The sequence below is a fragment of the Crotalus tigris genome, unplaced genomic scaffold, assembly GCF_016545835.1.
Source record: "Crotalus tigris isolate CLP2741 ecotype Arizona unplaced genomic scaffold, ASM1654583v1 scf7180000017749.438534, whole genome shotgun sequence".
NCBI lineage: Eukaryota > Metazoa > Chordata > Lepidosauria > Squamata > Viperidae > Crotalus > Crotalus tigris.
The window spans coordinates 220,482-247,401 of NW_024096613.1; the positions used below are offsets into that span (position 1 = coordinate 220,482).

The window sequence follows — 26,920 nt, forward strand, 5'->3', positions numbered from 1 at the left end:
GAACTCAGACAACTATTGCCTTTTAAAAAAACATGTTGATTGTCAGCTTGAGATAAAATAGCTTTGGGAGCCAGATTGAACAGATTGCCACCAGCTATTCCTTGATTAAGAGGTGAGCAAAATGGATCTGATAAGAGTAGAACTCATTGGCATTTCATCTGCTTTAATGATAGAGTGACATGAAATGATAAACTTGTTGTTGAAAAGGCAAGGTCAAGAACAGGAAACGGTATCTGTATTGCAGCAGCAAGACACATTTTTATCCTATTTGTATTACAGCAGCAAGAAGGCTGGAGCCAAGGGCAAAGTTGGAGGACGCTGGAAATAAAGATCTGGAAGGTCTCTGCAGGAAGATTCATCAATGGTGGCATGGCCAAACATCACTGGCTCATCTTCCCTATTTAGCTACCAATTCCTCTCTCTCGCCTGAACAAAACCATAGTTGCAACATCAGCCTGGATTGCCTACTGCTTACTTTTAGGGTGCCCACATCTTTCAGAACCTCAGCTCTGAATGACGATGAATCCCTGCTGATACCTGTTGTCCCACATGTGTCTTTTCCTAATTCCAGCTCTACACTGCCACACAGATTGCAGTGTATGAATCTTTTGGTTTTGTAAATAAAGCGTAGTCAATAATATACTTCAGACCTGCAACTCCTGTCTAGCCATTCATTTTTTTCCCATTATAATGATTCATTTACCAAACCCTGAAAGTTATTGGCCTTGTCAATAAAATCTGGCAAAGAACCACTGAAGTAAATAAATGTATGCTAGTTTACATCCACCAATGACTGTAAGCTAATTATGTATACCTTAAATGCTAATGCTATGCATGCTTATTCAAAAGTAAACCCCATTGACCTATGTGATTATGAAGAACTCATAAGATTGCACTCACAAAGCCAAAACAGCCCAATTGAAAAATCAAGGCAATAAGGGTAGTGGTTGAGGTGTAATCATACATATATCTAAGCTAAAACATTTTCTTCCTTCGAGTTAGATGGTTTTTGTTTTGTTTTGTTTGGACTCCTGGTGACTGCCTGGACTAGTCCCTGCAATTTTCTTGGCAAGGTTTGACCACAAGTGGTTTGCCACTTCCTTCTTCACTGGGCTGAGAGTGAATGACTGGCCCAAAGTCAACAACTGATTATGTCCCTAAGGCGGGTCTAGAGCTCATAGTCTCTCTGGCTCTCAAAGCTTTCTAGTCTTTAATTATTTACTATGCATACATTGAAGTCCTTATCAGTTTGGCCATCTCGAGAGCAAAGGGGAAAAACTGCTGCACACTGCAGTTTTGCACACATACTCTTGCTTGTGGGTTTCCCATTGACCTCTGTTTATACAGCATTTTGGGAAACAATTCCAGAAGAAGGCTATTGTCCTAAAATGTAGTGTCTATTATTCTTAGAGCAATATGGCAATCGAGTGCCATCTCCATCTTGAATTTGTCTAATTCCCTTTTAAAGCAGTCTAAAGCAGTGGTTCTCAATCTTTTTAATGGCGCGACCCCCAACCGGTCGTAAATTGAGGACTACTCAACCGGTTGTAAGTCAAGGACTACTCAACTGGTGCAGCACCGTTTGCAGAATGGGACTTTTGGCGGCTCAGCAGGGCAGAGACAGCCTGGACAATTCCTATTGGCTTTTGAAAGCCAATAGAATTAGAGTCTATTCAAGAGAGTCTATTCTATTGGCTTTCAAAAGCCAATAGAATAAAAGGGAGTAGCACAGCTAAGGAAAAGGGGAAAAAATTGGCAGACTGGATTGTTTGGCGACCCCCATGAAATGGTCGTTTGACCCCAAATGGGGTCCCAACCCACAGGTTGAGAACCACTGGTCTAAAGTAATGATAGCCATATAGTACCATCTTGTGATTGCAATCCCACAGCTGGCATTGAAGAATTTATTTTTGATTACCTGTCGTGTAGTTTCATTGGGTAACTCCCAAGCTGAATGAAGAAAGACACCCACTTCCTTTACATAATTCATAATTTTATATGCTGATCATTCACCTTTTTCTTACATATCAATAGCCCATATCCATAGCTCTTTCATTTTTTGGCCCGTTTCTACACAACATATGCAACATACTGAAATGACCATAATTTCAGATTTGAATAGATCTTAGATTTCAGTAATGACAATACAGTATTGGAAGTTTTATTTTTAATCTCTTTCCTAACAAATTTTTGCTGATTCCTTATTTGCCCAGTTATTCTCTACAGAACTATTTGTCTATGCAAAAGACGAATTCTTCAGATTAGTCAATGAAGCAGAATTTCTTCAACTATCTCACAATACAAATAAAACATAAAAAAGTATGATGTTGACTCATACTACTCCTTTGCCTCATGCCTCAGTCCCATAGAATGTCAGAAGAAAGTATCTATAGCAGGGCTTTTCAACCTTTTCACCCACTGTACCACTTTTAGGATATGGCAGTATCCGAGTACCACCAGTCGCCTAGCAAGGGGTCAAAAACTTGATGACCCCCCCCCCCAAAAAGGAAAAAAGTGATAAAGTACAGGTAGTCCTCGATTTACAACAGTTCGTTTTGTGACTGTTCGAAGTTACAATGGCACTGAAAAAAGTGCCTCCCAAGCCACAGCCGAGCAAGACGCCTGCCTGCCCACCCGGTGGCGCTCTTCCTCCTGTCTGAGGTTTTCATTGCTGTGAGCATTTCTGTTGAGGATTGGCAGCAGGGGTGGGGGTGTTTGGTTTTTATTCCCCCACCCATCTGCTGGGTGGTTGCAGCAGGGTTTGGTCACTTCACATGACCCTGGGACACTGTGACCGTCATAAATATGAATCAGTTGCCAAGCATCTGAATGTAAATCACAAGACCCTGGAGATGCTGCAACATTCCAGCTGATCGGCGCTTCTTCTGGGCTCAGCAGAAGCCTCAGGATCAGTGCTACTTTCCGGCTGATTGGTGCTTCTTCAGGGCTCAGCAGAAGAGCCAGGATCAGCACCGAGCTCCAGCTGGAGCCTGGCACTTCCACTGAGCCCTGACAGCCCTGAAGAAGCACCGATCAGCTGGAAAGCGGCACTGATCCTGGCACTTCCGTTGAGCCCTGACAGCCCTGCAGCTCCAGCCATCTCTCGCTCAGGCTTGTGCGGTACTGCCACCAATTCAGCTCATTCCCTTCCCCATTACCACTTTTCTAGGATGGTCACATACCACCTGCCAGGTGCCAATGTACCACAGGTAGTACCCGTACCACTGGTTGAAAAGCCCTGATCTATAGAATATGTGAAGTTGTTAACAAAAATATCTCTGGGATGATTAATGTCAACTGAAATGTCAAATAACAGAAATGGTCTTGAAATTATTTAAGATGGGCTGTTATACTGGAAATAAACCCTGCCACCTGTGAAATTGGGATCCAGCCATCATAGTCAAGATTATTTTCCTGAAAGATGCTGCCCCTCATTTTTGGAAACCGTTTTGGGATAGATGGTGAATATACTCCTGCAAGTATATTCTGCAAATATTATTTTATCTCAAATAATCCCATTCAAATTTTTAAAACCAAGGATATGCTAAACCCAAAAAAAAAAAAATGCTGATGCTGAAATATGTATGTTTTATTTTTTTGAAAAATTGCTGGAATGCATGTAAAGCTGGCAAATTGCTGTTACATGATGCATTGTGGGCATTCGACAAATGTTCATTTACAGAATAGCTTAAATGCTAGCTGCTGGGGAGCAAAAAGATTAATAGATGTATGGGATTCCAGAGGACCATTCTGGGACATGGAACGCTAGCTTAATTATGATTTTAGACTTGACACAGCAGGATGCTTCGGTATCTTCTTAGAACTCTCCTTCAGAATAGGGGATCAAGTATGTCAAGATGTGTGGAACTTTGTACTTTTCACCTTGCAAGACCAAAATTTTAAAAGTCTCTTTTGGAATATTTATTAGAACACATGCATTTTTTTTTACAAAGCAAGGGATGGATGGATAAATAGTGAAATAAATCAATCAACCGATTAATTTAGGGAAATTTAATTAATCCTAAACTATCTGGAGGCTTAGTGACAGCTAAAATAGCCATGGAATATCCTACCACATGGATTGGCTTCTGCTAGATTAGATCCAGGAGTAGAACATTTGCCCTCTGGTCTTGTTAATAGTCATGGGATTATATTATAATTGTAAGCCGCCCAGAGTTACCATGAGGTAATATTGGCAACCTATAAATTTTATAAACAAACAAACAATCTACTAAATAAATATTGGGGCTACTCTATCTGGGCTGCAAAAATCCAAATAACCAAGGCACAACAAAAATATACATATAAAAATTTAATTCTATTTCTTGGATTCTGTAGTCCAGATATGGTAGCCTTACTTTATATGGAAATGTAACTACATGACATATAGAGAATGAATTTCCCACATCCTCCTCAAAATAAGCAGCAAAACCATATTCCTGAAAAAATTGCAACTAAAAACCATTTTCTTCATTTATAAATATATTATTTCAAATGGATTTATATTCAAACTGGATTGTAGCCTTTAGTTTCATTTTTAAAAACTCCACAGAAAACAGTTACAGTATTGGCTCAAACAAGTAAATAAACAACAACAATAAAGTCTCTCTTTTCTCAATTTGATAGAATTTGCAAATTCATATTAAATAAGTGACATACGTGCCTCTTCCTGCAGAGGGTAGCAGTGGAATAGACAATATTTTTACATTTGTATCCTTATGAAGTTTATTTACTAAGAGATCCTACAGAGATAGAAAAAGAGAAGAGCTACACAGTATACAACATTTACAATAGTTTTACCTTTCAAAATGACAGTTGCCATAGGAGACAGCATTATAAATCTTGCTGTCCCATTTCTTTGCATCAGCTATCTCATGCTAAAAATGTGGAAAAGAAAAAAAAATCCAACATGCAGTTTTGGAAAACACTAGAGCAGTCAAGTTGATTATTTATCCATTAATTTTAAACTCAAATCCAATCCAGTAATCTAATTTGCTGCATTTCTCTTATTACCTCTCTGTGTATGATGGTTCTTAAGCCAGTTCTACTCACTAGACATTTCCCACCTGTACCTAGCCGTTGTACAAACATATCCCAGCAACATCTTTTTTCTGACGTGCCCAGGATGTTGTCATAATTTCATCCTCAGAAATTGTTAAGTCATTCATAGCTCTATTACTTAATTCTGCTACTGATTATGTGCCATCAAGTCAGCAACAATTGTTAGAGACTACAAGAAGAGATATTCTCCAGATCTGTCCTGAACCTGGCCCTTCAAGTCTTGCAAGGGTGCAACCATCACTGCTATAATAGAATTCATCCACTTTGCTGCCAATTGTCTTGTTTTACTTTTTCTTGCCACTTTCCCCAGCATTACAGACTTCCCCAGAGAGCTAGGTCTTTGCATTTTTATTTATTTTAATTAACTTTAAAAGGCTACCTCTTTCACCATAACAACGCTGGATAACTAACGTTTCAAATGTTAATATTAAAAATAAAGTAAAACACAACAGTTTATTAAAAAAAATGAATGCTGACAGAGAAGAATCAACATATCCCACCTCAGATAGAGGATTCCTGAGAACTCCACAGTTAAGTTTAGTCCAAGGCTTGGGGGAAAGGACAGGTTTAAAGAAGGATGGGCCTTTTTGTGAATGTTCAGGATGGAATCCATGGAAATCTCAGGATGAATGCCAGATCTGGTGCAGAGCAACTACACAGAAGACCTGCTTCCCGGATATCATGAAATGATATGGTTTTATTGGTGGAACCGTCCTAGAATATCCGCTGTATGCAATCGAGAAGGACGGGCAAGCACCATGGGACAACAAAACACAACGACTTCATGGAACCTTGGTGCTGTTAGATGTTCTTAAACTTTTTGCCATCAGACTTCCCTTAATATAATTTTAATGTACACAGCTCCCTTAAAAATCCAAATACCAAAATGAACACAAATGAACAATGAAAACAATCCAATGCAACTTTGGGAAAGTTGGATTTATTTATTTAAATTTCTACACCATCCAGATCACCTCCTAAGCGATTCTGGGCAGTTTATGACATTTATTGTAACAGTGCACAACTAAAAGATTCTTCACACCTCCCCTGGACTCTGTCTAGACTTCCCAAAAGGAGGTACGCTGTACAATTATTTCCGATTGCATAGTTCCTAGATGTGCCCCTCACTCTCCCAACAATTCCAGTCCTTCAATTCACAGCTTTGATATTTCCAGACCGGGTTCTGCAGTTGTTGTTGTTTTCGAAATGAATCAAGATCATACAGATGCCTCACCTAAGATGGGCTAACTCAGAACCACCTGGCAGGACTAAATAGCCATGCACAGAAAACAAAAATCAGAATATTTATTTTGCATTTACAGTATGCTATTCTTTTTTTTATTTCTGACTTTTCGATATAGATATATAGAAAAGCTACCCTGGGCTCTCTCAGCCTTGCAGTTGGAAATCTTAAAGAGAAATGTCACTCGTCAGAGGCGAGTCCAATGTTTAAATGTTTCTTTAAATGTTTCTTCGGAGATAGTTTAGGGTCGATAGAAAAAAAACGATGCTTGCCTCCTTAATTTACCCAGTCGATGGAAACCCGAATGCCGACTTTGCAGCTTCCTGGCCGACTTTCGCCGCTTTCTTGCAAAATTGGAAAAGAGCGTGTAAACTACTACCGAGTTCTAGTTTGCCGCGCTTGGGTGTTGCGAGTCTTGTCTTTCCTACCTCTAGACGGTCTTCGTTCCCCGGATGTTCTTCTGCTCTTCCGTAGTGGATGAGAGTGCCGGCAGAGCTAAGTGAGAATCATGGCTCGGCGGGCTTAGTGAGTATCACCCCCTCCCCCAGCCCGGGCATCTGAGCGCGGGAGAGTCTCGTCCCGCCGACGTGTTCTCGTGGGCTCCCCGTCTGCAGTACCGGAGTAGCGGGCGCCTTTCCAGGGTTGCCTGCCTCCGCTTTCCGTTTTGGCTAGATGGTTGTTTGCAAGTTGCAAGCTCGCCGGTCGCCCCGGGAGCTAAACATTTCGAAACGGGAAATGCTAAGTTTTGTGTACAGTGCCCTATTCCAGAAGGTATTTCGTAATGCACGTAACGCCTTCCCACGTGTTCGGTTTCCCTTGTTTTCAAATGAGAAAGGGAGAGGGTTCCCCCCGCTTTTCCATGATTCTCTCCCATGTGTCTGTAGGTTGTATAATGCTTGTTTTTTACATACAGTGTAATGGATAATGATACTTAGTGGTTATTAAATGTCATCACGTTGGTTTGATTCCAGGCGACTGGACGAATGCCCGCCATTTCAATCTGTTTCTAGTCACCATTTGCTGCTCTTCCAAGGACATTTCAGTAATTTATTTGAATCTGTCCCCGATTGTATTCCTCTTCTTATACTTTTATCAACCTTGCCAAGCAAAATAGAGGTTTCTGATCCAAAATAACCTCCCATCACATGCTCAAAAATGTGCTAGTTTTTGCTTGCAGATCATCCCCTCAAAGGACCTATCAGTCTTTATTTCATCCAAGCCGATTGATTAACAGTTTTTTTCTTGCTGTTAGTATTTATCTCTAAGTCCATAATTCAGAAGGCAAGTACTTCTTTCTTGATGTATAACTTTCATAATTATTTGTTACCCTTGAAATAATTCTTGCTTTATTGTGATCGGTGTTATCCGAGAATCTTATTGAAATGTGCTTATTAAGCTTGCCATTGCCTCTTCTCTAGGATTAATCTCTTTATTTCAAAATCAGATTTAAATACATCTGTGACAATTCACATCCTACTTCACAGTTACATATTACAGTGAAGCCAGACCCCATATATGTGAACGTGATTACTTATCCCAGAGATGTGATTTAAATTTGCAGGAAGACTCAATTAAACAATTTATAAGTCTGATCAGAAAAGTTTTATTAATGATTATTTATTAGTAAAAGTGCACTGTTTTTATATGCAACTTTAATGCCTATTAAGAAGAGAGAGTCAAGCAGATTCCCAAAACTCCTGAAGGCAGGACAAGAAGCAATGGATGGAAATTAATCAAAGAGAGAACAACCTAGAATTAAGGAGAAATTTCCTGACAGTTAGAACAATTAATCAGTGGAACAACCTGCCTCCAGAAGCTGTGAATGCTCCAACACTGGAAGTTTTTAAGAAGAGACTGGACAACCATTTGTCTGAAATGGTAGGCAGGAGGCTGGACTAGAAGACCTCAAATGTCCCTACCAACTCTATTATTATTATTATGGATCATCACACAGTCAGCCAGATGTTCAGACTGGATTTGGCATTTTGTCTACCTATCGAATCCTTACCCAGGACCTGGGATAGGCAGATATGGATGTTTGATGGTATTACAGATATCGTCGCAGGATGGAAGCAGTTCCTAGTAAGGCCGCCTTTTGCAATTGACTAATAGCGAATTTGTCAATGCCAATGGTGTTCAAGTAGTGCTCCAGTTGTTTTGGGATTGCACCCAAGGAGCCTATTACTATTGGTACTACCCTTGCTTGCTTTTGCCACAGTCTTTCTATTTCTATTTGTAGGTCTTTGTATTTTGTTATCTTCTCCAGTTCTTTCTCGTCTATTCTGCTGTCTCCAGGCACTGCCCATCCACTATCCAGACTTTTTTGTCTTTCTTATCGACAATTGTTAAGTCTGGGGTGTTATGTTGCAGGTGCTTGTCTGTTGGAATTCTGAAGTCCCAGAGCAGTTCAATTTTATCATCATCATCATCATCATGGGAACTAGGGGATTAGCCATCTTGGATCTAATTCTCACTAACAGAGATGAAATGATAGACGGTGTTGAAGCCATAGGAACACTGGGAGGAAGTGATCATGCAATATTAGAATTCAACATTATAGAAGCACAACCAATAGAACACAGTCAAACTAGAATCTTGGACTTCAAGAGAGGTAATTTCAATAAACTTAGAGAGGGCTTGGGAAGGATTCCATGGATGAGAATCCTCAAGGGGAAAACAACTCAAGAAGCTTGGGAAATTTTGAAAAATGAGATAATAAAAGCACAGTCTAGCACAATACCAACAAAGAGGAAAAATAACAGCTCTCAAAAGAAACAAGCATGGCTGCATAAAGAACTCTCTGACAAATTGAAAGATAAAAAGGACAAGTATAGAAAGTGGAAGGAGGGGAACATAACTAAGTCAGAATATCAGCAAATAGCCCGAGCCTGCAAAGATGAAGTGAAGAAAGCCAAGGCTCAAAATGAACTAAGGCTTGGGACCAAAGTCAAAAATAACAAAAAAAGCTTCTTTAAACATGTAAAAAACAAGAAAAAAGTGAAGGAAACGATTGGTCCATTAGTGGGTGGAAGTGGCAAGAAGGTGACAAACAACAGGGAGAAAGCAGAACTATTTAACTCGTGTTTTGCATCTGTCTTTACACAAAGGGAAAAAAACAGACCAACCTATTAAAAATAGTGCCATAAAAAACAAAACAGAAACACAAGTTAAGATAGGCAAGAAAATGGTTAGGGAGCACCTGTCCAGCCTAGATGAGTTCAAATCGCCAGGACCAGATGGATTACACCACAGAGTTCTCAAGGAACTGGCAGATGTGATATCGGAGCCACTGAACTATATTTTTCAAAGATCCTGGAACACAGGGGAACTACCAGAGGACTGGAAAAGAGCTGATGTAGTTCCCATCCTCAAAAAAGGAAAAAAAAATGGATCAGGAAATTACAGACCTATCAGCCTGACCTCAATACCTGGGAAGATCCTGGAAAAGATAATCAAACAACGAATCAACGAACACCTAGAGGCAAACAAAGTCATTACTAAAAGAAAACATGGGTTTGTCAAAAATAGATCATGCCAGACAAATCTTATTGCATTCTTTGACCAAGTGACAAAATTAGTGGATCAGAGGAATGCTGTGGACATAATTTACTTGGACTTCAATAAGGCATTTGATAAAGTAGATCACAACCTACTACTTGACAAGATAGAAAAATGTGGGGTAGACAGAACCACCACCAGATGGATCCGTAGCTGGCTGACCGGCCGTACTCAGAGAGTGGTCCTCAATGGAACTGCATCTATATGGAGGGAAGTGTGTAGTGGGGTGCCCCAGGGCTCTGTTCTGGGCCCAGTACTCTTCAACATCTTCATCAATGACTTGGATGAAGGGATAGATGGGGAAATCATCAAATTTGCAGACGACACCAAGCTGGCAGGAATAGCCAACACTCCAGAAGACAGGCTTCAGATACAGAAGGATCTGGACAGACTTGAAAACTGGGCACTAACTAACAAAATGAAATTCAATGGTGAAAAAAGCAAGGTTCTACATTTAGGCAAGAAAAACCAAATGCACAAGTACAGCATAGGTGGCACCATGCTCAATAGTCGTAACTGTGAGAGGGACCTCGGAGTCCTAGTAGACAATCACCTAAATATGAGCCAGCAGTGTGCTGCAGCTGCCAAAAAGGCCAACACAGTGCTAGGCTGCATTAACAGAGGATAGAATCAAGATCACGTGAAGTATTAATACCACTCTTCAATGCCTTGGTAAGGCCACACTTGGAATACTGCATCCAGTTTTGGTCACCACGATGTAAAAAAGATGTTGAGACTCTAGAAAGAGTAAAGAGAAGAGCAACAAAGATGATTAGGGGACTGGAGGCTAAAACATATAAGGAACGGTTGCGAGAATTGGGTATGTCTCGTTTAACGAAGAGAAGGACAAGGGGGGACATGATAGCAGTATTCCAATATCTCAGGGGCTGCCATAAAGAAGAGGGAATTAAGCTATTTTCCAAAGCACCTGAAGGCAAGACAAGAAGCAACGGGTGGAAACTAATCAAGGAGAGAAGCAACCTAGAACTAAGGAGAAACTTCCTGACAGTGAGAACAATCAATCAGTGGAACAGCTTGCCTCCAGAAGCAGTAAATGCTCCAACACTGGAAGTTTTTAAGAAGAGACTGGACAGCCATTTGTCCGAAATGGTGTAGGGTTTCCTGCCCGAGCAGGGGGTTGGACTAGATGACCTCCAAGGTCCCTTCCAACTTTACTACTATTATTATTATTATTATATCATCATCATCATCATTTAGCAGAGGCATAGGTTTCAGTATTAACAGTAGTAAGAAGAAATCTTGACATTTTGCCCATGATTGTTTTACCTGTAGGTAGAAAGTTTGAACTAAAGTATTATCTCAAAGAGTCTCTCTTTGCTGCTCTTTTTCTCTTATATTTATTTCAATAACTCTCAACTCTGTAGGGTTATCTGCATAAACTACAGAATCAGAAATGTATTCCAAGGGATTTTAGGAATATGCTTAATTAGATTACTTTTAGCTTTACATTCTCTTCTCTAATTTTTGCATATATATCCTGGTCTCTCCTTGCAAAGATGTTAATTCCACACTGGTTCTAATGAAGAAGTTTTACATTTATCTTAATTTTATTTTCTATGCTAGCTTGGTATACCTTGGAATTTTGCATGTTTCCTGTTCATTACCTGTGAAATTTATCTATTGAGTGTCTTAGCGATTTATCTCTCCTTCCTAAGTGCTTCCATGTCCAAAATTTTGGAAATCACTTCACATTAGAAATAATATGCCATTTGAAAAAGGCTTTCATTATTGCATTATTTTCTGATTCTGCAGATACATATAGTGTTTTATACAAACTGTGCTATTATATATCGTAATGCATATACAAATTCCATTTAATTTCCAGAGGACATTATTTGTACAAGGATTTTATAATATTTTAAGTAGATCTAGACTAGAGTATAAGTGCTCTAAGTGTAAAATTATTACAATGAAGTGTTTTTATTGTCCTTTATTATCTTCCTCATTTGCTTTATTATGATTATAGTTATTATTAACCTGTTTGCTTCAGTTGTTTGTTCCTGCTGTTACATTGTTTACATCTAATAAGATAGCCATAAGATTTCCCATAAATTAAATACATCTGCTTTTAACATAAGACTGTAGCCTTCATAATTATTCTGCTATCTATAAATTCATATGGTATTCATTCCCAGTAAATGTTTACACAAGGAATAGTATAACTGTTTTCTTCTTAAGAGATTTGGAAATTTTCCAAATAGTCTTCTGGAACATACTGGGATATTGATGACACAATTGCTTGTAGGGCAAAAAAGCCTCTGAGCATTTAGTTTAATTGTATTACATAGAATAATTTACTAATTTAATAATAATTTGCTAATAAGTATGGAAATATGTACGTGGGTGTTCAACACCTGAAATATTATACCAACATTGAATGTTCTCAATGAAAGATTAATTTCTTACTGCTTTATTTTATTATTTATTTTATTCTTCACTTTATTCTGCTATCCAGGGGTAGGCAACTTTGCTCTTTTATGACTCGTGGACTTCAACTCCCAGAATTCCTGAGCCAGCCATGCTGGCTCAGGAATTCTGGGAATTGAAGTCTACGAGTCATAAAAGAGCCATGGTTGCCTACCCCTGTGCTACACCATTGAATAAAAGCCTAATTAATACAGTTTTATTCAGGGTTGGAGATAATTATTGAAAACATAGCACATTAATTTTTATTGCTTCCTTTATCATATAAGCCTAAGGCAAAAATGCTGCTTATTTTAAAGAAAATTTCTAGTCAGATTTTACGTTCTCCACATGCTTTACATTTACAAGAATTCCATATTCTCAGAAATATTTATTTTCTTTGTCTGTAGTTATCCCCTTTATCAGTTAGGAAATCCTCCAACAAGAATTTTCCGGACAGATTACTTCTTGACCCTGGTGAAGCCTGGTGTCCCACAGCCAGAAGATACAGTACAGTTCCGCATCCCCATGGAGTAAGTACATATAGGGAAGAAGATAACATATTTCTTCTTGAGTTAAAACATTCAGAATAATGTTATCCAGTTTCTCAGAGTGCCATAGTGGTGAAGCAAGTACATTATGCAAAGTTATCAGTAACAACTGGAGCCGGTTCGCTTGTTGATTTGTGCGTACACTGTTCCCTGTAGGCTGTGCCACAACTCTGAGGATTTCTTATAAAGAGTAATGGTTCTTACACTCCCCTGTCCATATCTCAGTGGACTGATTCTTTTCTATTGGATCAGATAGAGACTTGGGAGAATTCTGAAACAGTCTATTTCCCTTCCTAGATACTGAGTTTGGGAAATATAGATCTATAGTAGAATTTTCCAGATTGAACCTGGAAGCAGATCAGGATTGCATATTTTGTAAATGTTTAGGTTCCTGGAGGTTTTTCCTCTGTATTTTTTTATACTTATGGGAAAAAGGGAACTTTTTTGGATGCTTCCTGGAATAGCCCTGTAAACACACCATGCTGCATTATTACTTAACTGATCCTAAAAATTTCAGGGAAGAAGTTTCTGCTCTTTGCAGACCCAAACACTACTGTAAGCATTCATGGATTATTATTTTGCCAAAACAAAAAAAAAAAAATAAACAGTGTAACCATGTCTGTCCCCAAAATGGTGGTCAAAGGTGAATGCTAACTGAACCTTCATCCGGATTACTCCACTCAATTCTTTGTTTAAGTTCCAGCAGAAATCTCAGGAGTATCTCTTTTGGGAGAATATAGTGTCACGGTTAACCATTCCTCTCTATCTGTGTGATCTGCCATAAGATCTTTTACCTTGTCTGGCTTGATCTTTCTTACCTTTCACTTTGTTAATAAAACAGTGGCACAATATATCAGGATGCTTCTTTCAAAGTCAGGAATTACTGAATAACATTATACTTAATGAAATTAATATTCTGGCATTGTTCTTTAATGTGCTTCAATTGTTTGCTTGCTTTTGGTATAGCATGACAAGAGTAGAATTGAAAGACTACCTTGAAAAAATATACAACGTGCCAGTAGCTGCTGTACGAACCAGGATACAGTATGGTGAGTCTTCAACTGAAGAACAGTGGTTATTCATTATTAACAAACTCTCTTTCATATACTTTATGTTTTCTAAATCTTTGCTATTTAATGAAGCAATTGCAGCCTATTGATTACCGCAATTTATATTCCTTTGCAAAATAGTCAATTCCTACATGAATTGGAATTTGTCATTTCTTTGTTTTTAAGAGAATCAGTCCTGAGATTATATTAATTTTAAAAAGTGTTCTAGTCCAAAACTAATGCTTGATTTAACCTTCTTAAATGAAGTTATTTCACTTCATATAATACTTCATATAATTAGGATGAAAAGACTCAAATCTTGTTGGGTTTGTGCAAGGCAGAATTGTAGATTAAATGTAGCAAACGTGGGTTAAGAAAGCACATCTGTAGAACAAGGTTGAAAGCCAGTTTTCCGAAGAAAATAGCTCATGGCTTTCACCATCTTGAAACAAATGCTGAGACTGTATGAATTCAGTAAGATGACTTTAAACTGTTAACAGAAAAAAAGACAAATATAATTTAAAGATGTAACAGAGACTGATGGGATGATTTCCACAGGTTTAGTCTAGTGAAAAGGAACAGATATAATAGAACAGAGTGAAAAGGAATTGGATTGTATGTTCAAAATATCCACACCTCCAGAATTCTAGTGAATGAACTTGGTGAGAGTGTAGAACATTTGGGTTAAAATAAAATAAATGGAGGAAATAAAATAATACAGAGGAAATGGAGAAAAAAACTCCATTAGAGCATTTGAATTAAAATAAATGGAGGAAATGGAGAAGTAAACTTTGCCAGACTTGGGCCTTTCGCTGTCATTTGTTTCTATCACAGAATGGAAGATTGACTACCCTGAATTTGATATCAGTCTGTAACAAAGTTGTACTTGTAGATATAGACATATAAAAATAATGAGGGAAAGTGACTGTATGAAATTGGAGTTCTTGATATTGAAGAAAACGGAAAAGAACTCTAAAGAACTTAATTTTTCATTTGGAACAGTGATAGGAAAAGTTGCTTATAGTGGATGAGAGTCTGTAAAGCCACAATTACAAGCAAATCAAATGAGGGAGGATAGCAAAAGAAGCAAATGTTTGAATGAATTGAGGCTGATGAATGTTAAGAGTAACAAAAAAATCTTGAGATATGTTCAAAATAAAAGAGAAAATGTAGCAACTACTTTGTAAACATGGCAAAATGCTAACAGGTACAAGAACAGCAATAACAAGGCTGGAACTGGGGAAGGCATTGCTGTTGTATACTCTTAATTTGGCTCGGTGTTCTCCAAGAACACCGAGCCTGTATTTCACCTGAAAATGGTGAAGAACAGGATAAAGAGGTAGGATTGAAGGCTAAAAGAAATATTAATTAATTAAGCTAGGTGAATTGCATCAGAGGATGGTTAAGGGACATACTATTGATATGGTTGAATTTTTGTGTGTTATATTTGAGAAACCTTGGAGAATGGGTGAAATGTTAGATGATGGGAAGGAAACAAATATTAACTCTTGTTTTAAAAAAGAGAGAGTAGTAAGAAACAGAAAACTATATAAGTTCTTAATATAGGTACCTGTGCCAATTCTAAAGCTGATAGAAAGAAGACTCGTGATGGCATCACTTGCAGAAGGAATGCGGATTGCAGGAATACTGTTGTATTATATATTGATTTAACCAAATCATTGGACAATGTATCTCATGGCTTTCTGATTAGCAATATTTAATCATTGGCTACCTTGAAAATATTCTCGGGGCTTCATTCTGCCACAGAAATCGATATTTGTATTAATAACTTATAATTTATATAGTCGTCCATTGCAAAAGCATAATACTGGATGGCTTACAACAATTAAACATTAAAACAAATTACACAAATTAGAATATTTATAAAAAAGACCTTGGGACACTAATTGACTGAAAAGATGAGTGCAATGTAGGCTGCATGAATAAAAGGATGGTTTCTAAATCACAAGAAGGAAAAAAAATCCTCATGTAACCCTTTGATGATCAGTCCCACCTCCATAGTGGGTTCTATTCTGAGCACTTTGTATTCTGGAACAGAAAGCATACTTGGTTATTGGAAGAAACTGGAACAAATTTAGAAAAAGTGTTTGAAAAATATTGAAATAGATTCAGAGAAGAAGAGCAAGGGAACTAGAAACTAAATCTTTTGAAAAGAAATGCAAGAAACTGGGAACATTTAACCTTGAGAACATTTAACTCTTGTTTCTTTGTCAAGACAATTGTAATGTGTGAATATCAGATTCAGTAACTTGTGAGCGGTAAAATTGCTGCATGATTAATGCGCCCGTCCTAAATACTTCTGCTCTGAGAGAAGATTTTACCCACTTAGGAGTAGCCACAGACTCCTTTCTAGACATCACGTAAATATGATTCCTGTTTTCTCTAACTGAAAGGGTAGGGGAAAGGAACCATTAGCTTCTTGTAAGTCAATATGTTGGTCTATTTAACAGGCTCAAACAAACAGAGGGATGACAGAAATAGACGAATCAAGAAGCCAGACTACAAGGTTGCCTATGTACAGCTGGTGAGTAAATGCATCTGTTTGGAAACTGGGAAAGTGAGGGAGTTGTGGTAGATTTTAGTTGAGTCAATTATTTATGGGTTTCAAAATTCTGTTATGAAGACATTGTTTTTCTAAAGGGGATTGAAAGCGATTGAGCCCTGGGGAAACAGGATGCAAATTTCAGCCAGGCTGGTCTGAGGGATCTGCTCTTAAGTTCTTTGGAGACGAAACTGCTACTTGGAAAAAATCCTAGGCATTAACCTGGAATGGCATAATGCTGAAGAAGTGAGAAATAGTCAGAAAGTTGTCATTGGTAATTTGGCCTATTATTATTGAAAACGTTTTTGTTTTTTTCCTGGTTGTCATATGTGGCATGGTCAAAGGCTCCATGGAGATTTCTTTTGAAAAGCTTCATGAACAATCCGCATTACAAAGCTAAACTGGGTTTTAGCATTTAGGATGAAATGTTGTGAAATTCTCTGATTGAAAATATATGGATTGGCTTAAGTTCCTAGAAAAAAATTATAAGAGTAAAACTTCTTTCTCCATTAGCTCTCAGAGCATCTAGATCAAAAGAGAACAAATCCTATAGATTGAAAACTATTGAGGTAAATATACGGAGGGTTTTTGTATGTTAATTGTATGGTAGAATATAAGAGAAGGCAACACTTTTGAGGTTAATGGGCACATTTGGATTCTCATAATCTTGCTCTGGGCCTTCTGATAAGCTGACTGTTGAAGGGGGGGGAGACTTTCCTGCTCATAAAATGGCTCAGCCATAGCTTTTTGCAGAAGAACATATGCCCCAAGAGGTAAACTAGTGACTTGGTTACCAGTTGCTCCCTCCCTGCTTATAGAATTAACTCTTTACCTTTTCCTCTTTTTTCTGGATAGATGGGTAAAGTTGAAAAGAAAGCACTGGACTACCACTACTTTTTATTTTCTAGAAATACCAGGGAGATCTTTTTTTAATGGCTCAGGGATATTCTTGTCACTTAATATGAAATCAGAAAATCAGAGATATATTAGTGCTCTATTCTAGATCATTGATGGATCTCATTAAGCTGCACATTAGAGTGATTTGTCTTCCCCACCCCACTGCTAGTTCAGTTTTTTCAGTAGCAGCTGTTTCTCCAGTAAAGAAATAAAGATTAAAACTACATCCAGTTGCTGATTTCTCTGCTCCGTTCCTTTAGTGTTGGATATCATAGACTCAAGATGACTAACCTGCTTTTCTGGCCCTGAGTAGGTTCTGCTATTTTATAAATACTTGGGTAGGACAGTGACTGAATCACACATTTTTGAGTAGGAGAATGATCAAAGTGATAATATTTGTGGCTGCTTCCTGTCTCACATTTTTTGGGATAATGCTTATTGTAAAATCAATCGTCTACAGCTAACTCCGTCTTCAAAGGGCAGGATTTCATCTCTGAAGAATGCATCAGACAGAAGTTGATAAAAAGCATTGGGGCTTTTGAGTTTCTCTGAAATTCAGTCTGGCTGAGTGTCTCTGTTCCTCTGGACTTGAGAGAGGGGCACGGACACGTGTCTCTTTCCCCCATCCCCACTTTAAAATATGTTTACTTACGTACCTAAACCTAAGTTGTTGTTGTGGTTTTTGCTCTTGGCTTGTCACTCTGAAGGCTGGATGTTACAGAACTCCATTTTTTGTGTGTATGTGTGTTTTGTTTTTGGCATCTTTATGATTTCTAAGAATTTGCCATACAGGCTAGTGTGAATAGCTGATCTTGGAAATGACTTTTATCTATTTTTAACTGCCTGTAGAGCAATGGAATGCTTCTTCAGTCTTAACAAATGTAGCCTTACCTATATAATACTTTAAGCTGAATTTGATCTTATTCTAAACACTCACTGTTATCTGCTCCAGACTGGAAAGTATTTCAACAATAATATCTTCTAAGAGTTGTTTATAGTTATAGCTAATTCTCTTGGGTTCCTATTTCAATTTTGTAGCTAGCCTCTCTTTAATTCAGTATTCCATTAAATGTGGGAAGAAAAATATTATACTTATTCTTTGATGTATCCTGTCACTTCTATGCTGAAATGGTTATCATAATTCAGCAGGCTTACCTAGACTTTATTTACATAGGTGAAGTAAGAGGTTTTAATTTTATATTCCTGCATACCTGCTGATCTTTTAAATATCTTCCTTGTTTTGCTTTAATTCAACCTCTGGTTCACCCTTACATTGGTACAAACAAATCCATGGCTTAAGCAAGTCCATGTTTATGGCAAGTTCCAGGTAATTTTGTAAGAAAGCCATCGGTTTGGGAGTTTTTTTTTATGTTGGCTTTCTTAAATAGTCAATAGGTGGCAGCATTATTCTTCCTTGTATTAGTTTCCTGACTAGTTGGCATTCTTAGGTATCTGAGAAATACGTTTTGTCTTGAAGACAGCAGTTATGTTTCTCTACTCTGGAAGTCATCAGCTTCTGATTTCAAGGCCAACTTATGCAATATAATATGCACACATTAATCATTGCATTCAAGTATTGGAAGATGAAAACGCTGATGGTTGGACAACATATAATACAGAGCAGTGTATTAAGGAGAGAATTAATGCAGGTTATCTTGAAGACAGAGGTCTTTTTCTCTCCTACCCCAAACTTGGCAAATGAGGGGTAGGGTTTTTCCCTCTTTAGTCCAGATAGTATTTGTCTGCCATTGCAAATGACCTCAAATTATTGCTTGTGGTCAGTATCACCTTCTGTAGTTTCAGTTTGTTCTTTGTGTGCTTTTCCCCTCCTCCTTAGGAGAAAACATTTTGTAACCTTGGTTATAAAACAGAACTATTCCTTGCCTTTTCTATTTTAAAAGTTAGGACCAACTTCTTCATTAATATGAAAATCGTTTTTGTGCCTTGAAAATTATGTTCTTGTTTCTGCTTGCTTGCAGAGTCAATAATTGCCTCTATTAGAAAACCTAAACATTATTTTTTTCCTGATTTGGGCCAGTCATTTATATTAACTAGATTATTATGAAGTTCCATAGATGTGCTTCCTCAGTGGCTATATGGAAGATGTGACAATATCCCTAAGAACAAGTTGAGCAGAATTTAATTGATTTGAGCCTACATTTTCCTTCCCTGTAAAGTATTGTGCTACCGTATGCTAGAACAGCTTATCAGCAAGTGGCCATTAACTAGCCCCAAATGATTGTACCTATTGCAGATCCTCAGATGTGACTTCAAATGAGTTAAAAAGACTTTTATGGTACAGTTATTCCTGGAGATATGGTTCAAGTTATAGAATGGACAGAATATACCAACTATTGAACATGTACAGTAACTATTTTTCATAAAGCTTTCAGCATGCGAGAATCAAACCAGTGCAAAATTTCGCTATTGCGGAGGATTTATAAAGCTTTCAATTTTGAGAGTAATATCTTGGCAGTTTCAAATCCTTTCTGGCTGCCAGCCAAGATCAGCATTTCTCGGCAAAACAAGGGATGGAAAGAGCCAAATTGTCTGCACTGACTTTTGTTTATTAAAAGGTTTCAGCTACAGATTGACTTCGGCTCAATATTTGGTTTTGACCAGCCTTGAAATGGCAACTGTGAGCATTTTCTTAGAGAGCTTATAATCACCAGGTTCTCCATTGTGTCTGAACGTTCCTCCATTGCCTTAAAATGAGAAGGTAGGATAACATGTAGTGCTTCATGGAAACATCCACTCTTGAGTCATTTGCTTTATTAATGTAGTGACAGATGTAACAAACGTAGAAGAGAAGGGCAAGGACTAGAACCATGCCTCATCTTTGTAGGCCATATCCTTCCTTTTTGGACAGAAGGGCTGTGTCTATCATAGACAAGGCCTCTCAGTTCTCACGTTGGCCGCAAGCCAAACCCTGGTACGTGTAGCAACATCAGCCAGTGATGATGTTGTACATGCAAGTATAAAATGCAGGTGGCAACCATACAAACGTTGCCTGATGGGTTTCCAGTGCTGTCTTTGGAGTTATATTTGTTGTTTAGTCATTTTTTTTTTTTAAAAAAGTCTCTATCCTGATGAATCCTGTTGAAAGTAATGAGAACAACCACCATATTCAAATAACAAAACCCCTTTTTTCAGCCAATAAGAGCCAGTTCTGTTTTTCCTTAAAACAAACAAGCAAACAACAGCTAATATATTGCTTCTGGAAAATACCCAGGCTTTGATTTCAGTAGACCACCCCATACCCCCACTCCAGAAGAGAACTTTCGAGAGCTATGCAACATCTCAAAACACTGCCTGGTCTTTCCTTGTTGAAGACATATTGTGGAAATGGCTTTTGGCAAACCACAGTGATGGCACTGAGTAGTTTTTGTAGTTCTGGAAGGAGTATACTGCTTGGGTCAAAGCAGAATTTAGAATTGTGCCCCAGTGTTGTTGTACATTTGAGGTTCTGTTCACTTCAATCACAGCATTAGAAGGGGCATTCACTTTCCTGCTGATGCTGAAAAATCTACTTCTGTAGCATTTCTGGAGAATCATGGTACTGGGAAGGGGCGGAACCGATTGTTCTTGTTCAATGAGCCCGCGAAGAAATAGGATACTTGTTAATGCATACCAGCAAGTAAAATTGAAACTTATAGCTGCACTTAATGTGAGCCCAATTGCTTTGTTCATAGCTTCAGATTAATAGCTGAAGACTGGTTGGCAAAACCTGGTTCATTTGTGAGTAAAGTTTTGATTTTAAGGGACAGCAAGAGTGCTCCTATAGTCTTAACTTTATGTGCTGATTTTTAGTTCTTTTTTTTTAGTTCTTTAGTGATGGCCAAAAGCTGTTAAGGTATTTTGGAAAATACCTTCCAAAATAGCTCTAGACATTATTTTTATAACACATCTTTCTGTGCCATACTATTGTCTGATAGTTTTATTAGTCTTAGTCTTCTACTTGAAGAGAATGGAAAGCTGACAGAGTTGATTTTAACAAGATTGTCAACACTGCATACAATATGGAAAAATAGATAATGTCAACAGAATAAAATGCTGTTGTTGAATAATAGGTTCCTGCTGCTAAATAAAAGCTAAAAGGTCAGTAGATGATTGTTTTCCAAATGGGAGACGTTGAGTCTGTGGCAATGCTCTGTGTTGGCATTGACGTTCTTCATTATGAAGAATGACTACTAAAAAATTTAATAGTGCATTTCAGGAATTACATAACTCCACAAATCCCTTTTTAAATCATATTATTTATAGAGTTCTGTTTAGTATATTTTCTTTATGCAGCAAACACAGAGAAACTAAATAGACATAACCCATGTGTTAATGCAGGCTCATGGTACTTTCTATTTTAATGACAGAAACTAGAGCAGTGGTGGCGAACCTATGGCACGGGTGCCAGAGACGGTGCTCAGAGCCCTCTCTGTGGGCACTTGCACCGTCGCCCCAGTTCTAGGCCTTCAGCTGAGTTTTATAAAACCTTTTCGCTTTAGGCCTCTGCTGCCATGTGGAAAAAAGAAAAAAAAAGTTCAATCAATCATCAATTTCAACTTCTTGTGGGAAAAAAAAGATCTTGCAAAGTTGGAATTGATTGATTGAACTTTTTAGTCCCACCCAGTCTGCCGTTACCACCGCAGCCACGCCCACACAATGGGCCACACACCCCCAGTTGGCCACATCCAGCCAATGGGCCACACCCACCCGGCACCCAACGATGCATAAGCAGGTTTTGGGTTGCAGTTTGGGCACTCGCCATCACTGAGCTAGAGAAATAAAGTTGAAGTACTCACAGTTGTGTTTAATAGATGCATTTTAATAGCAATTCTGTTGATAATGTTCTATTACCATCATAGAAGAAAAATCTGAGCAAAGCAAAGAAATCTGCATATAAATGTGTACCATTCGAGTGCATTTCTTATCAATCTCCCTTTCTTTCCTTTTCAGTCTTCTTCCTTGCCCTTGTTGTCTATGGAATCCACTATGCCTGTCCGTTCTTTGTGAAGCCCCCTTCCTTTGTCTTGTCTTAGTCTCCATTCATCTGGTGTCTATGGAGTTAAGATATTGTTGGTCTTCTCTTTATAATTATATGGAAGAAAATAATGCATTCTGTGACTGTTGAAGACCTTAGCTTGGACTCATGCAGTCACAGCTGCTACAACGGAGAACTGTGCTCTTCTGACTGTAATTTTTTTCCTCTGGTTAAAAATGAATATTTTGGTTTTTAATTGAGAGCAAGTGTGGTCTAAGATTAAGGTGCTAGACCAGCCTGGGGAAACTGGATTTTTGTTCTTGTCTTAGGTATAGGCACAAGATCAGCTGAATGACTTTGGGACAGTTACTCATTCTCAGGCCTACAAAGAAGGAAATGGAAAACCGCTTCCAGAAAACTGCATGGGCTTGTATACATAGTCACAAGAATTAAGATCAAGACTTATAAATTGAAGGCTAAAAAACAAAAACACCCCTCCCACCCAGTATTATACAATCAGCTTCTTTATGGGCTTGGGATTACCTTAAGTAGTACAACAAACTCTTGCACTATATTTCATAAGTGATTGTGTTTCCAATGTAATTGTGAGTCTTTTGAAATAGCAATGGATATTTGCCTCTTAACTGAGCAGTACAGAACTAGAAAAGATAATGTGATACACTGTTTAGGATTTCGGACTATAAAAGAAGTGGCTTAGGTTAGAAACTCTGCTTATTCATATATTTACTGGGTGAAGTTGAGTCGGTTACTTTGAGTCCCTTGGCAGGAAGACTGATAGAATAAAAGATAATATTCTGCATCTTTTCCTTTCTGGACTAACTGAAACTTCCCATGGTTATCTGAAAAAAAAAAAAAAACCAGATACTACTGGAACACATGATTAAACATTTGTCTTCTGTCTTTAGGCTGAAGGACAGACTTTCCAGTTTCCAGACTTGTTTCCAGACAAGAACAAAGCTCCTGAGCCTGAGTCTTCTGAAGAAATTGAGAAAAAAGCTGATGAAGAGAAACAGAAGAGAATTAATGATCTCAAACGTGGAGATGTCCCTAACTGGTTTTGGCGTTGAAAGAAGATTGGCTGTTTTGGATTGGGGACCTTGGAGGGATATGAACACTTTCAATCAGTCTTAGACTTCCATTTTAATGCCATTGTACTTGTAAAACCTTTACAAATATATTTAATCCCTATTTCGTGCAGCAATTATTTTGGTAAAAAATGAAGAGCTCTGGACATAAAAGGTGGCAAGCATGGGACCAGTTCATCAGCTTCAAACTGTAGTTCATTTTTGTGCTTGGAGGGAAGGAAGACTTGCCTATATCTGTCCTTCATTAAACCTTCAGACAATATCTACATGGGTATTGCAGTGATCAAGGTATTAAGAGTTGGAATTATCTGGTTACCACTAAAATGAGACATTCTAAATCTTTGGGTGGGTTGGACTGCTCTGGGGTAATACCCTTGGAGTGTTAGATGGAATATAACTCTTCTCATATTAATAGAGTATTGGTTTGGAGGTTGAAATGGTATAATGTGTTCTTGGAGCCTAAAGTTCTCAAAACACGCATATTCCAACTGAATTTCATCCAGTAAAAGCCATTGTCGGCCTATGTTCTTTATTTGTTGGCTCCATCTCTAGTGAATATGGGCGTATAGAAATGGAAAGTGATCATTTCTAAAATTTAGGGCAAAGTAGCCCATTCAAAATGTTCTGAGTTTGGCTGTAGCCAGACAACAAAATTTAAAATGTTTTGAGTGTTCTGGCAATAGGAAACAATAGAAGCTTGGAACCAATCTCATTGTTCCCTGATGTTCAGTTCAGGGATCACACCAGGTAGATAGGTGCTATGCTGACTCCAGATGTGAGCTGCAAGAAAACTTTGAATCGATTTATTTTCTGAAAACCTTTCCAAGGAATTTTTCTACACAACTCTAGTGATCTTATTTAGCTCAGTGTCCACAGTCTGCACAAATATTTGAGTTACATGCTTTTGATGTAAGGGAGGGAGATCCATGAAATTCCTGCTTTTCATTTTTTTAGAACAATAACTTCAAAAACAAACATACAACTTTGAAACTTTAAACCTGCCTAAATTTTATTGCTCACAGCCCTACTTAACTCTTGACTATTACATGCCATCCAGTCTATAGATATCTCAGCTAATAGGATCATGATTTTCAAAATACATATATATACTGAAAATATTTTTTAAAAAAATCCTGTAGTAATCAAAAGAAACAACAATTTTACCAGTTCTTTTTAATACACTGTGCCTAATAAGCCCAAGTATATTTTAGCCCAGGGGTCCTCAACCTTGGATACCTTAAGACTTGTGGACTTCAACTCCCAGAACCACAAGTCTTAAAGTTGCCAAGGTTGGAGACCCCTGTTTAGCCCATAAAATCTTGCTTTTTGCTGGATTTCTGTTCCTGTATGCATTAGGAATGTTGGAAAACAAAATACTTAAATTGTGGCATGTTAACATCAAAAACAGCAACAATTAATAATAATAATAAGAGTTGGAAGGGACTTTGGAGGTCTTCTAGTCCAACTCCCAGCTCAGGCATGGGAGTGGTTCTCAACCTTTTTAATGCTGCGACCCCCAACTGGTCGTAAGTCGAGGACTACTCAACCGGTCATAAGTCGAGGACTACTTAACTGGTGCAGCACCATTTGCAGAATGGGACTTTTGGCGGGCTCAGCAGGGCAGAGACAGCCTGGACAATTCCTATTGGCTTTTGAAAGCCAATAGAATTAGACTCTATTCAAGAGAGTCTATTCTATTGGCTTTCAAAAGCCAATAGAATAAAAGGGAGTAGCACAGCTAAGGAAAAGGGGAAAAAAATGGCAGACTGCGTTGTTTGGCGACCCCCGTGAAATGGTCGTTCGACCCCAAATGGGGTCCCGACCCACAGGTTGAGAACCACTGCCCTATACCATTTCAGACAAATGGCTGTTCAGTCTCTTCTTAAAAACTTCCAGTATTGAAGCATTCACAGCTTCTGGAGGCAGGTTGTTCCACTGATTAATTGTTCTAATTGTCAGGAAATTTCTCCTTAGTTCTAGGTTGCTTCTCTCTCTGGTTAGTTTCCATCTATTGCAGTGGTTCTCAACCTTTCTAATGCCGCAACCCCATAATACAGTTCCCCATGTTGTGGTGACCCCCAACCACTTATACATCACCGGGTGCCAGGGGCATGGCCAAAGAAAAGGGGAAAAAAATGGCGGACAGCCTTGTTTGGCGACCCCCGTGAAATGGGTTGAGAACAAGTGATCTATTGCTACTGGTCCTGCCTTCAGGTGCTTTGGAGAATAGCTTGATTCCCTCTTCTAAGTGGCAGCCCCTGAGATATTGGAACACTGCTATCATGTCCCCCCTCGTCATTTTCATTAAACTAGACATGTCCAATTCCAGCAACCGTTCCTTATATGTTTTAGCCTCCAGTCCCCTAATCATCTTTGTTGCTCTTCTCTGTACTCTTTCTAGAATCTCAACATCTTTTTACATCGTTGTGACCGAAACTGAATGCAGTATTCCAAGTGTGACTTTACCAAGGCATTGTAAAGTGGTATTAACACTTCACATGATCTTGATTCTATCCCTCTGTTTATGCAGTCTAGCACTGTGTTGGCTTTTTTGGCAGCTGCATCACACTGCTGGCTCATATTTAAGTGATTGTCCACTAGGATTCTGTGATCTCTCTCATAGTTACTACTATTGAACAAGGTACCACCTACTATACCTGTGCATTTGGATTTTCTTGCCTAAATGTAGAACCTTTTTTCACTATTGAATTTCATTTTGTTAGATAGTGCCCAATGTTTGTTTATTTTATTTATTTATTAAAATTTATAGATCGCCCCATTCCCACAGGACTCCGGGCGGCTAACAATAAAAACACAATATAACTTAACAAGACAAACAATACAGTAACATTCATCCATGGGTCGGATTTTAAGTTCAAGTCTGTTAAGATCCTTCTGTATCTTAAGTCTATTTCTGGAGTGTTGGCTATTGCTGCCAGCTTGGTGTCATCTGCAAATTTGATGAGTTCCCCAACTATCCCCTCATCCAAATCATTGATGAAGATGTTGAAGAGCACTGGGCCCAGTACAGAGCACTGGAGCACCCCACTACACACTTCCCTCCATGTAGATGCACTTCCATTGAGGAGCACACACTGAATATGGCCGGTCAGCCAGCTATGAATCCTATCTGGTGGTGATGCTGTCCAACCCACATTTTTCTATCTTATCAAGTAGTAGGTTGTGATCTACTTTATCAAGTGCCTTACTGAAGTCCAAGTAAATTATATCCACAGCATTCCTCTGATCCATGAATTTTATCATTTGGTCAAAGAATGCAATAAGATTTGTCTGGCATGATCTGTTTTTGACAAATCCGTGTTGGTTTTGGTAATGACTTTGTTTGCCTCTAGGTGTTCGCTGATTCGTTGTTTGATTATCTTTTCCAAAATCTTCCCAGGTATTGAGGTCAGACTGATAGGTCTGTAGTTTTGTGGATCCATTTTTTTTCCTTTTTTGAAGATGGGAACTACATCAGTTGTTTTCCAGTCTT

At 38.3% G+C, this 26,920-nt stretch overlaps 2 protein-coding genes and 1 long non-coding RNA gene across 25 annotated transcripts in view; 2 read left to right on the top strand and 1 right to left on the bottom strand.

Annotated features, from left to right (window-relative positions):
- Positions 1–786, top strand: part of TNNT3 (troponin T3, fast skeletal type) — a 54,225-nt gene extending 53,439 nt beyond the window's left edge. For all 23 annotated transcript variants that reach the window (XM_039340487.1, XM_039340486.1, XM_039340464.1 and 20 more), the window contains one exon: positions 280–786. In XM_039340487.1, coding sequence (XP_039196421.1) covers positions 280–328 — 49 coding nt within the window. In that variant the 3' untranslated portion in view covers positions 329–786. The remainder of the gene's footprint in view (positions 1–279) is intronic.
- LOC120306735 overlaps positions 1–26,920 on the bottom strand; it is a 182,094-nt gene that overhangs the window by 34,609 nt on the left and 120,565 nt on the right. The window lies entirely within an intron of this gene.
- On the top strand, positions 6,730–23,530 carry MRPL23 (mitochondrial ribosomal protein L23). The gene is made up of 5 exons (XM_039340489.1): positions 6,730–6,829; positions 12,697–12,819; positions 13,804–13,886; positions 16,358–16,431; positions 23,248–23,530. Exons 1-5 carry the CDS (start codon positions 6,813–6,815, stop codon positions 23,407–23,409), a joined length of 459 nt encoding a protein of 152 aa, XP_039196423.1. The 5' UTR covers positions 6,730–6,812; the 3' UTR covers positions 23,410–23,530.